This window comes from Urocitellus parryii, chromosome 2 (assembly GCF_045843805.1).
Source record: "Urocitellus parryii isolate mUroPar1 chromosome 2, mUroPar1.hap1, whole genome shotgun sequence".
NCBI lineage: Eukaryota > Metazoa > Chordata > Mammalia > Rodentia > Sciuridae > Urocitellus > Urocitellus parryii.
In genome coordinates this window covers 160447834-160460257 of record NC_135532.1, presented here as the reverse complement: position 1 = coordinate 160460257, position 12424 = coordinate 160447834, and the positions used below count along the sequence as shown (strand labels likewise).

At 41.7% G+C, this 12424-nt stretch overlaps 1 protein-coding gene across 1 annotated transcript in view; it reads right to left on the bottom strand.

Annotated features, from left to right (window-relative positions):
• Positions 1-11989, bottom strand: part of Plcxd2 (phosphatidylinositol specific phospholipase C X domain containing 2) — a 44528-nt gene extending 32539 nt beyond the window's left edge. The window contains exon 1 of the mRNA XM_026396466.2: positions 11413-11989. Coding sequence (XP_026252251.1) covers positions 11413-11575 — 163 coding nt within the window. The 5' untranslated portion in view covers positions 11576-11989. The remainder of the gene's footprint in view (positions 1-11412) is intronic.
• Positions 11990-12424: the final 435 nt, after the last annotated feature.

The following is a 12424-nucleotide window of genomic DNA, read 5'->3' as shown; positions in this document are numbered from 1 at the left end:
TTTCTTACAGGATGAATTATAAGTGGCCAAGTGAAATGGGGGTGGGTATTAGAAGAGAGGGCATTATGGTAGAGAAAAGAGAAGTTCAAAGACTGAAGTAATAAAAAGGACTTTATATTTCCTTCTGGGGTTTTCTTTGGGTCCTACATTGCCTCTGGCTCCCTAGAGGTTATAAAACAAAGATCAAGTACTCAGTGCAGTGTTGGAAACAATCCAGTATAGGTGTGTTTTGCCAGATCTTTTCCATTTCTTTCACCTGCCATTTCTACAGTTAGCTATGGAGGCTGTTATGGTTTCAATATAAGGTGTTCCCTCAGTGCCTTAATCCACTAGAGTGGTTTAACTGGGTGGGAGCTGTAGGCAGGTAGGGTGTCACTGGAAGAGTTAGGTCTCTGGGGGTTTCTTTGGGGCATATACTTTGTCTCTGGTGAACAGAGTTCTCTCTCTGCCTCTGGATTGCTCTGTCCTGTTATCCTCTGCCAAGCCCTTCCACCATGATTTGCTGCCTCATTTCAGGGTCAGATCAGTGATGTTGGCCATTTTTGAACTGAAACCTCTAAAACCATGATAAGCAAATAAGCTTTTTCTCCTCTAGGTTCTTCTTGTCAGATTTGTTTAAAAAAACAAAGAAGCCTTACTATCCTTGGGAACTATCCTATTGTTCCTAGGCTTCTTCACATTTTGATTACCTATATGTGACCAGCTCACAATCATTAGTTTGAGTCACCTGGCTCCAGTATGCCAATTTAACTGCTCTTTGCTTTGTGCTTCCAGGGCATTTAGTTCCTACCTGATGAACTTTGGACCACCTGACTGTAAGTCTTTAAGGGCAGGATAATGTCTAATTCATGCCCATATCTCCAGGTTTGGTAAGTTTCTGGCATATAGAAGGTATTTAATACATAAATATCGAATAAGTAAAGTCACGAATATCTGAATGAACAGATGCACAGGGGGCTGCCTAAAGCTGGTAAGTATAGATGTCCTGATCCTTTTCCAAACTTCTCTGTTCCATTCATCTCCTTTACACAGGTAGAGTTCACTCTCTCTACCTTTTCACTCCCAGCACCTGTTTACCCCTAGATCCATTTATCTCCATTTGTCCTTCTAGCTTGAGTTATCTGGGTCAATGAAAAGGAAAAGTGTCAGAAAACACAGAGTACAAAAATAAATCAGAAGGGATGACTAAAAAGAGGGCTATAATAAAATATTGCACTGAACAATTTAAAAAATCCCAGAGAGTAGATTCCCTGAAATTTATACCTGCGTAATTTATTTTCTAATAACCTCTCCTTGGGACCTCTCATCTCACACATTTGAATTAGGTCCTTGGGAAAAAAACTGCAGCATTTGTAGGGGTTTTGACTCCCTATTAACAAGTGCAGAAAGGCTGAGGCCTATTTAGCATATTCAAAATGAGCCAGCCTGGAGTCCCAGAACCAGACTGAGGACCATTTAGTAGTCTTCCATCCGAAGAACAACATCTTTAAACCTTCTTGTCAATCCATAGGGACAAACTTCACCTCTCAGCCTTCTTTTCCATGAGGCATGTGGGAGAGTGTTAATAATAACCACCAAACTGCCAGTGAAATCTAAGAGAGCCATGTGGCCAATTTAATTTTTAATCAGTTGCCCATTGAATTTGTAATTACCCACAATACAACAAAGCAATGTGGAAGGCAGGACTCCTGGAAGCAGAGGATATTGATCAACTTGTTCATTTTTATGTGTGGAGAAGCTAGTGAGCAATCCACTGCCTGAGGACAGATATCAGTCTTGGGTCCTGCTTTTACCCCCACCTGGCTGGACAGGTTAAGTGGAGTACATGGGAAGTTTCCAGGGTGCTTTTCAGACTGATGATATTTTCAAATGAAATATTTATGCATGAAACAAATGCAAGCAGAGCTTCTCTGGTTGAAGGCCTCTCTCCAAAGTCCTCACTCCTGCCCTGAGGTGTCCTGGGAGGTACCAAGAGGGCGGCAAACTCCTCCAGGATTCTGAAGGGCATAAGAATTATTCAGTCACCATAGACAGCCCCCAAATCAAACCCCACAGCCTATGATTCATTCAAGTCAAAGGGTTTTCAATGCCAGTAATGGGAGGTACTTGAAATCCCTCCACACATGGGTGGTCTCTATTCTCTTTTCAAAAGATTCACTTCTTCATCAAGTGTTCTATGGACCCCGAACCCCATGCCCTAAAAGATATTGTGGAGATGATTCATTAATAAGAAATTCTTCCTCTATTCTGCTAATGTTCATTCTGCCATCTCCAAAACAGATGGCATCGTCTTTTGTCAAGTAGCCCCTCAGGAGGGACACTTGGGCATTCCCTGAGGAAATGTCTCAGTTCTAGATGACAATATCTATTTAACCACATTTCATTGTTTAACCTATAAGAATGATGCTGAGGTTTAGGGTGGGAGAAAAAATTAAATTAAATGTTCTACTACAAAATTCTCTTGCTTTTATTGAGTCTTTTGGTACAATTCTGTACATCAATGTGTGAAATCAACAGTATTGATGACTGAGGTAAGAGTAACAAAAGGTTCCCATTTCAGAACTGACTGGCACACATAGCTAACTCCCATGCTCACTTCCAAGCTTCCAATATGACTGGAGAAATAAACAAGAAATAACAGAACTCATGCAGAAGAGACAGACTGAAAATTCTCCTCTCTGGGACTTGAAATTTAGGATAGATTTTCTGAAAGAAGTAAAATTTTAGTTGAAATCTAAAATAAAATAAAATAAATAAGGATACAAGCTTTAAAGTCAACCCATCTGATCTTAGATGTAATAGTAGCGATATGTGAGGGCAGGGAACATACAAATTGTGAAATATAAGATTCAGTCCTGAATCACCCCCCGCCCCGGATCTACCTGTGTCCTCTTAATTCTGAAATGTCCCACAGGTACCTCAAACTCAGCATGGCCCAGACTAAGTGTATCTGTTCCTTCCACCACCGCAAACCTGCTGCTTCTCCTGTGCTAGTGTCCTTGGGAATGCCACTTCCTTCCACTTACCACTTATCCAAGTGTTAACCCTCCAATTAATCACCATGGCCTGTTGATACTTCCTTCTAAATGTCTCCAGAGTCTGTCCCTTTTCTTAGCCTATGGTTTTACTCTCTTTTTCAGGTCACCTCCCACTTGAATGACCTCAACAGCAGCCCAATTCGTCCCCTTGGTCACAGTTCTTCCTGGTTCCACACATTCTGTGCTGCAGCCAGAGAGATCTTTCTAAAACACAAAGTTGACCTTATTATTCACCTGCTTAAATTTCCTCACATTCCTGTTAAGATAAAACTAAATCCCTTTAACATGTTTTATTGTACCTCTAAGTACCTTTATTTCCAGCCACTCTCTTCCTTATAAACTTTGGTACAACTATGATAAATTATTTTGGTTCATTAATGGCCACTGTCTCTCTTGAAGGTCATCACCCATATTGTAATCTGCTGCCCAACCCAGAATATTGTTATCTGGAGGGCTAGTTCCTGTGTATCCTCCAGAGTTTGGCTTCTCATGACTTCCTCCAGGAAGCCTCCAAAGACTTACTAAGGAGCCTATATCTTCTTCCAGCTGTAACCTATACTCCCACAGTTCTCCTACATGGCATGTTATAACTAATTGGTGAAATATCCATTTCTCCAACTAGACCGTAAGCTCTTTGAAGGTAAGGACTATGTCTGTATCACTCATCATCGAATTACCAGTATTTGGTAGTGAGCCTGGCGTATGGAAGGAAATTAACACACTCATGTTGTATAGAGTGAAAGAAACAATGATTTTCTCACCTTAACCCTCACTCTGTCTAATAACTGATGGGTCATTATATTTCATTTCACTTTTATACAGTTATCTTACAGGTTTCCACCTGACCAAGTCTTTCAGTGTCTGCTTTTTGCTTTCAGGATAATGTTCAATCTTAGTATGGCATACGAAGTACATTAAGATCTAGTTCCTGTCACTTTTCCAAGCTCAATGCAAAGGTCACCTGTTCTTCGAAGCCCAGTTTATCAAGCTTTTCTCTTACTACTAGTAATAAAATTGGGCATTGGTTTCCTGAGTGTTATACTATGCATTCTTTTCTTTCATGTTTGAATTTTAGCTTTCTTCTAAGATCATAATCTCATGAAAATCAGAAAGAAGAGTCTTATTCATATCTATAATCATTTTATCTAACACAAATGCTGGCACAAAAGGATACTCAATAAATATTTTGTGACTTAATTTTCTTTTAAACAAATGCAGTTTTCTACATGGGTAATGGAAACTGGAAAAAGCAAAAGGAGTACACAGGCACTAATTTTTTTTTTTTTAGTCAAATTAATACAACATGCTCACAAAATTTTCATGAGGATCCATATGGACACTTCCTGCCAGGATCTAAACTCAAACCTAGGGAGGATGGGTACAAACCCTGTTTTCACCTTTTGCTGTTTGACTTTTTTTTTTAAATCTAGTTTCAATTGCAATTTTAAGAATACTGCTTTCAGTACATAGCCTTCAAATCATACATGTTCATAAAATATTCATCCCAGTCTGACAGAGTCTAGGAATTTTTCAGTTCTATCATTACTGCAGACTATTGCTGCATTCCAAAACATTTCAATTACTGGGCACAAATGAGTCCTATTTTCTCCTTTATTTTGATGCTGTTAGATCGGTACAGAAAAAAAAAAACTGATAAAATATCCTTTGAGAAGAAAGGATATTTTATAGCCAACAGTTATAGAGTAACTGAAAAAAAAAAAAAACTATTATTCTCTTAGCCTGCCTAGTAGACAATGAATTCATGAAAAGACTACCTGTGTCTCCCAGAAAACACAGCCTAGATGTCTCCCTTAACAGCAACACAGGGCTCCACAGCCCAACCCACTTTCTCTTGGAAATGCCATCCTCCTGTATAATGTTTGATTCTAATGGTCTGGCAATACAATCCAAAGCTCTTCTAATATTTAACCAAACAAGTGAGAAAGTAGCAAGATTCCTGCTTAACCAAACACATGAAGTACAGAAATTTGATCACAGGTTTTCCCCACCTAGATTTGTTTCTTGATGTGTGCTCAAAGTCTTTTCACACACACAAACACACCCACCTATTACAATATCTATACGCAATCCTTCCTCTGCAGGCAGGCCTGGTTCAAAACTCTAATTGGGGTTAGTCAGCATTTGCAAAGCGGTTTGCAATTTTCCCAAAGGCAGTTACAGGATGCTGAAACATTTGCTGACATTACTTTGAGTGTGCTGTACCCATAAGCTCCTGCTATCCCTAGAGAGATATGCCAGATGTTGCTACCTGTCACATCTAGGGGAGGTCAAGTCAGATCGCGTGTTAGGGACCAAGCAGCAGGCTTCCACCATATGAACTGACAGCAAGCGTGGTCCAGGGCATTTATGAAGGGTGAAAATAACAGGCATAAGAACCCAGGCCTCTGAGGGCAAAGTCAAGCTCACAGCCAAGTATGTGTATGGGTGTGCGTATGTGTGAAGATGAGGGAGGATGCTCGCATGATCGTATGGGGATGACGCTTGTGCTGGGAGATAAGTGATAGAACATGTACGCAGGTTCATTTATAGGAAAGCATTCTGCAGTACTCTCACTCTAGAGCTGGAGACACAGGACTGGGCTAGGACTCAGGTAAATGACGAGGAGATGGGAATAGAAGCAGAATGAACAATGTGGTCCCGTCACGTCACAGAGAACTGAATTTTTCCCAAAGGCTTCCCATGTGCATAGATGACAAAGTCTGACATTTTTTGGCTCTCTTCATCAGTCACCCTCACACTGCATTTAAGACTCCTTGGGCAGCCCTCTGAGTATCCTTCCCTTAACTCTAAAGCCCCCTGGAGGGGTGGCCTGTCAAGTTGCCCTAATCTGATCAAATAGAGTGCCATGGCTTAATTGGATAGTCACCTCCTTAATGAGATTGTGAATTACCTGAGGGTATGGACTGCATCTTACACCTCTTCTTTGTTATCTGGTCTAGGCACAGGTTTTCAATAAATAAATATTATGATGTGATAACAATAGGAATTATTATTATATGATGCTTATTTTGTATCAAGAAAGCACACTGTCTGAATTAAATTCTTACACTCAGGCAAATGAGGTGGTACTATGATCATCTGTTTCAAAGAGAAGGAGGACACTAAGGTACAGAGAGGTTAAGTAATCTGCTTCAGATCACACAACTTGAGGGCGGGTAAATCCAACCAGTCTGGCTCTAGCATTCATACTATTAACCGATCCATGATCTTGCTTCTTATAGATATGTGTAATTTCTGAATTCTTGGTGGCTTTTGTGTGATTTGTAAGGAAGGTGCTTGGGTAGTGATGAACTGTCTCAGAAGAAGAACCTATTAATGGGAACATCAAAGTTATAACCTCTTTTTGTTTTTCACAATGATCACCCAAAGGAAAAATGAGAAGCAAAACAAAACACTATCTCCATTTAAGAAACCATTTTGGTCTCCTCTAATTTTTTTGTTTCTTGACTGAGTCAGAAATGGTAGCTTCAGCTTGGTCCTTGGTTTTCCAGTCTCACATCTGTGAAAGAATGGATTTGTTCTAGGCCCAAATCGCAGCTTATGCAATCCTTCAAGTAGAGCCAACCAAATCTTTGTGTTAGACAAGCTATTCTGCAGTCTTTGGGGATAGTTCCCAACTCTCTTTTAGCTAAAATAGACCTGGTCTGACTTCTCACAGTGGGACTTGAGTTATGGCTCCATCATTCTTGTCCCCTTAGTGATGATGTCTCCTTGTGGGAAGAGAGCAGGAGCCCACAGGGAGAAGAGCAATAGAAATTACCAAGTGGTCATCAGCATGACTGCAACCCTGAAAGGTAGAATTCCAGAAAAGTAGGAAAGAAGAGAAGGAGGTGAACACCAGCAACTTGAGAAGACAGAGCCATCTGGGAACTGGAGAACATGAGGAGCACCTGAGGAAGGGCAGGCATGGAAAGGGAGGGTGAAGCCGGGAAGAAGAAATAGGAGCAGGGAGAGGCAGCAGTCAGGCAGGAAAATGAGACGCTGTAAGGAAAGAAGGCAGAAAGCATGCTAGGTGAAAGAATTGTTTCTAGAACAGAAGTTACACCAAGTTCTGCCTCTGACTCTCTGGCCATATTTTCTGTCTCAATTCTTTTTGTTTTTAAAGGGGGCCTTCTATAGTAGGGCTTTAGAATGAGACACAGCAAGGAACGGATTGGAAAAATCTTCCTGTGGCTTCAGGTGGCTATTTATGAAAGGTGAGCCTAACTAATCTGCCCATTTAGTTCTGATCCCAGTGGAAAATGAGGTTGGCTACAAGACACTCCTGCAGCCTTATTTACTCAACAGGTCTATGCATTGAATTATTTGCATTACAGTCACCAGTGATTGAGCTGCTGCCTTCTACAAGAATTTAGGGTTAAAAACAGAAGTAAGCCATATTCTTTATCTGCAAGTTGTTCACAGACCATGGGAAAGACAGACACCTAAAAATAACACTGTCAGGAAGTGTTATGATAAAGGTACCAGCAAGGGATATGGAGGGGCAGGAGAGGGATCTTCCAGCCAGTTCCTGATTGATCCTCAATATTTAACTTTATTTTACTTGGAAAGTCCTCTTCCTAACCCTGAACACCCTCCAAGCCACATCTTTTGAAATCCTGGACATTCTTCAAATCTGGGTCAAATGCCATTTTCTCAACAAAGTAGTTCGTCATCTTAAAAGCTGTAATTATTCTTTCTCTTCTGTGTTCTTATGTAACACATTATTTATATCTGTTCTGACATTTACCCCAATTTGTTTCTTTCTTTAAAACTATGTTTGGTGTGTGGGGGGATGGATAGATGTATGGATAGACAGATTTACTGATTTCATTACATTGTAAGGTTTTTTTGACTATAGGGTTTGGTTCATCTTTTGGTCTCCCACAGGCCTGAGCGTAGAAGTTTCATAAAATATACTCGGATGGAAGTTCATTTCAGTCAATGAACCTACACATCCCCTTTTAGGATGCTGAATGGACTGGATCCTGCTTCATTTTGGGAAGTTGTGAATCCTTGTTTTTGTTTTAAGGAGACATAAAATAAATGGCCTTCAGACCTAAAAAAGACCAAACCATTCTTTCCATCTCTTTCTAAATTTGGACAAGAAATAGGTAACAAAACAAAACCCTCAAATTAATCAAGTGATTTTTAATCTGGAAAGGACTCTGTCTTTCATTTGATACCATATCTTAACTATGAATGAAGAAACTAAGTCCTGAGAAATTCAGATACTTCTTCAATATCACACAACCAGAATCAACAAGATTTCCCAACAGATAAAATAGTTTACCTTTAATAACAGAGAAAGAGCATGCTTAAAAGGAAAAGAAAAAGAAATAGCACTAAAATATACAAAGAAAAATAATTCATTGAAAGGCAGTACACATTATAGAAAAATATTTCCCCTCTCAGTCTACCTATCCACAGAAAATATCATGTTTTAAATAATATCAATAAATACATTATGAATACACTTGTAGAGTTTAGAGTTTTAATTTTAAAACCCAACTTTTGCAATTTCCAGATCCTTCAACCATTTGGACATCAAATGGTTCTATGAATTTGTCAATAAGAAGTCTTCTGAGGTTCTTCTCTAAGATATTTCAATATGTTTGAGTGGCACTGGTGATTAACAGGTGTTCTTAACAGTTGCAGAAGTAAAATAGTACATGAGGCTCAGTTGAGAGGTGCACATTCACACATGTTCTCTCCCGTCATGACTTAGGAAAACACAGCAGGTGCACTCAGATCTGACACAGTTCACTCCATTCCAGTTCTGCTATTATTGCCAGAACCCCTGCCTGATCCCTGACCTTTTCTATGTCACTGCTACCCTCTCCCTCTCCTGACAGAGCTGACCTAGTCTTACAGATGCCCTGGAGCACGTGCACACAAACATACACACACACACACACACACACAAAAAGTCAAAGCACTAAATTTGAATTTGAAATTGACTGGGCTCCAGTTCTAAATAAAGATCTATCTATCTATCTTTCATCAGATATATAAAATGAATACATCTATCTAGTTAGCTCTACCAATCTGCCTAATCTTCACAGTGATGCATAATCACTCAGATAAAGACCACCTGGTTTTAAAAAGTCTTTTACTCCCTGCAGAGTATGGTCTGTGAACACTGGTTTTCAGTTAGAGACTAGCTACATTACTCTGCACTTCCCAAAGCCCCCTCAAGGGCAAAGGGACAGTGTATTGGTTTTGCAGCTACATACAGGCTTAAATACTAGCTCTGCCACTTAGCAGTTGTGTGATCTTGAGAAAATTACTTAAAATTTCTGGATAATCATTTCCAAACTGATGATGTTAATACCTACTTCATGGAGGTGTAAGGACTTTAGGTTATGTCTGCCTAAAGTTGCTGCATGGCAGAGTTCAGTAGGGAATAGTTATTATGAAGAAGGTGACAACAGGGGGAAGAGCAAGAGAGGAAGAAGAAAGATGATGACCCCACTTTCTGAAAGTCTTCCATATTTCAGAATTTCTCAGCAAGGCTTGGCAGAACTTGAATGCCACCATCTATCTGAGCTTACAAATACAGACACTTATGTTCCATCCATTCTTGGGTGAAAAAGACATTTCACAGTAGTGAATTCAGCATGTTTTTCGAAAACAGATCCTCCTGCCCACCCACTTTTGTTTTTTGCTTAGCAGAACTGGACTTCACAAAACAGGGTGAAAAAATTCCTGAGCCCCACATAGCAGCTAATCATAGAATTTCCAGGTACCGCAACAGACCCTAGCTGTTTGCTTCCCCAGCAATTCTAGTAACTGCAAGATATCTTATAGATCACAGAAAAAAGACGCCCAACTCCTTTCTGGAGTTCTGGAGACAGAATTCACAGCTAATCCACTAGCAGAGCTGCTGCTACAGTTTGAGCTATCCAAAGTACAACAAGAAAGGAGGAAGCTTCTACCTAACCCGGACATGCCTGGAATGACAGGGCCATTTATGACCTGCCTCAGATGCCATTCTGCTTGCAAACACACACTGCCCTCCATATCATTCGACAAAATAATTGCACTGGAAAGCCTGAAGGCAAATGACTAATGTTAAAAGTGGCCCATACATCATTTCAGTGATGACTCCACAGGCGTCAATTAAACATGGAAAAGACGTGTTCTGAGGCATGACCATCTGACATTTTCTAATGAGCTGTGTGTAGTCAAATGTTAGTAAATCAGAAGTGATCCTAAGTATAAAGAAAGACAGCAGCCCTCTCCTTGCTCAAAAGCAGGAAGGACCCATGAAGACATCGAACCTGGAAGACCTCCAGAAAACGAGGTGTGCAACGAGCCTGGATGTGAAGTTAGCACTGTTTTTCCTCATGCATAGAAAGCACAAATTGGGGTTGCCTGAGGTCATGTTTTCAGCCACCAAAAAGGCAGACTGCTCCAGAGAATGCTTGATAGTCTGCCTGGTAGTCTAGAGGTGAACTTTAATTGTTATGACTCCAGGTGGGAGAAAAAAATGGCAGTAGTCCACCCTTTGCTCCTTGAATGTTTTCCAAGTTATCAGCACTGTTGGACTTTGCTCACACACTAGGCCAAGTTCACTGTGGTCTAAACATCTGTCCCTAGAAACCATGTTTAATATCCTCTTCAGTGGAAGGAAAAGAACACATTTAACAAGTCTAATGAGACTAATGTCAAGGTATAAAACCCCCAGCGAGGCACAGTGGCTGGAGCAGAAGTGCTTTTCAAGACTGCAGTTCTTGATCAGTCAGGCAGACACCTGTGTATATATAGACAAAGCTTCAAACACCACCACCTCATCACACCTAATGACTACCTGTGATGATAGCTTGCAGTCCCTATTTCTGGCCTTTCCAAAAACAACAAGAACACAAATATGTGTCTTTATACTCAGTCCTGATTCTAAACCTATTCTGTAATGTTTATCTGTTTTTTTTTTGTTTTTGTTGTTGTTGTTATTTGCTTCTCTAATATGAGAAAGGAAATATTTTTCAGTTTTAATTTTGATCCAGTTCTAAAATTGTTGATGACTTTTTAATCATTACCCTTGATTTCTCCTTTTTTTTTTTTAGTGATTCAAGTAAGTGCACCCCACACATCCCCTGGCCCCAACATTAAGGTTAATATTCATAGAATGAGGCTATCAAAAACAAAACCAACAAAACCAACAGTGCCTCCTTTCTCATGAGTCCTCTTTGCCAATGATGCAGTGTTCTTAAATCTCTTTACAGCAGCTGCTTCAGTGTTAAGTTTTGGGTTTGGAATAAAAGGGGTCACTGACAATTATTTTCTCAGCACAATGGAAAAGCAACCCAACCCATTAACACTAAAATGGCAGAATTCAACACAGTGTGAACAAGTAGGAATAGAAGAATACCTGGGATTGCCAGATTGGAAAGGGGGACGTTGTGGAGGTGAGGGGGGAGCGAGGCCATCCAGTCGGCATTGCAGACGTCTGAAGCGGTCTTTGTCCCGCTGGGGTTGGGGGAACAGATGGTCCCCATCCTGAGTTTCCTCCTTGCCTTTCTAACTGCTAGCATCCCTTTGGATCACAAATTGGCCAGGTTCAGCCCAGTGACACTTACTGTTCCAGCTCTCTAGACATTTCAGGGCCACTTTTGTCACGCCAGTCTTTCCAAAATGCCTTTCAGGCTGGGAGAGGGGTCAAAGAACCGGTTCTTTACCCCCAGCGCCCACAGTCCCCACCCTTTCGGCTCTTTCTCTGTTCCACTCCTTTAATCTTCTCAGTCCCAGCTCCGTTAAACTTCTTACGTTCCCCTCTGGAGAGAGGGGTGGTAGGCCCCTAGAAATAAATCTTATAGAAAAGGAAGGTCCCAGGAGCAGCCACGCCCAGAGCTACTCACACGACAGGTGCCCACACGGCATGCTGACTTGCCTAGGGGTCTGCACACATGGGCGCCCCCGGGCGCTCCATCTCTAGCCGGATTTATGCTTCTGTGTATGTCACTGGGCTGTGCATAAACGGGGCCTGCCTGCTACTCGCTCCCCGGTCCTCAGGCCGGACGCCGCCCGCCCTGTGGCTTCCTGAAAGGCACTCACAAGAGTAACCGGCGGCACCCGGACTCCCGGCGGCCCCGCCCGCACTGCCGGGCAGATTTGCCAAGCTACGCGGCCCGTGATTGGCCGCTGGCGCAGCGCGCTCCGATTGGCCGGCGCCCTCTGGGCTGCCCCTCCCTCCGGCTTCCACACCTCCCTTGCTCCCAGGTCTCCGCCCTCCGCTACTCCGGCTTTCCTGAGTGTAGACCGCTGCCTCCGCAGCTACTGCGGACGTGGAGATTTGCAGGCTTTGGGCAGTGGGTCCTCAGGTCTTCTTCAGCCTTTCACACCGCCAGCACTCAGGTGTTCAGCGAGACCACAAATGTTTCTCT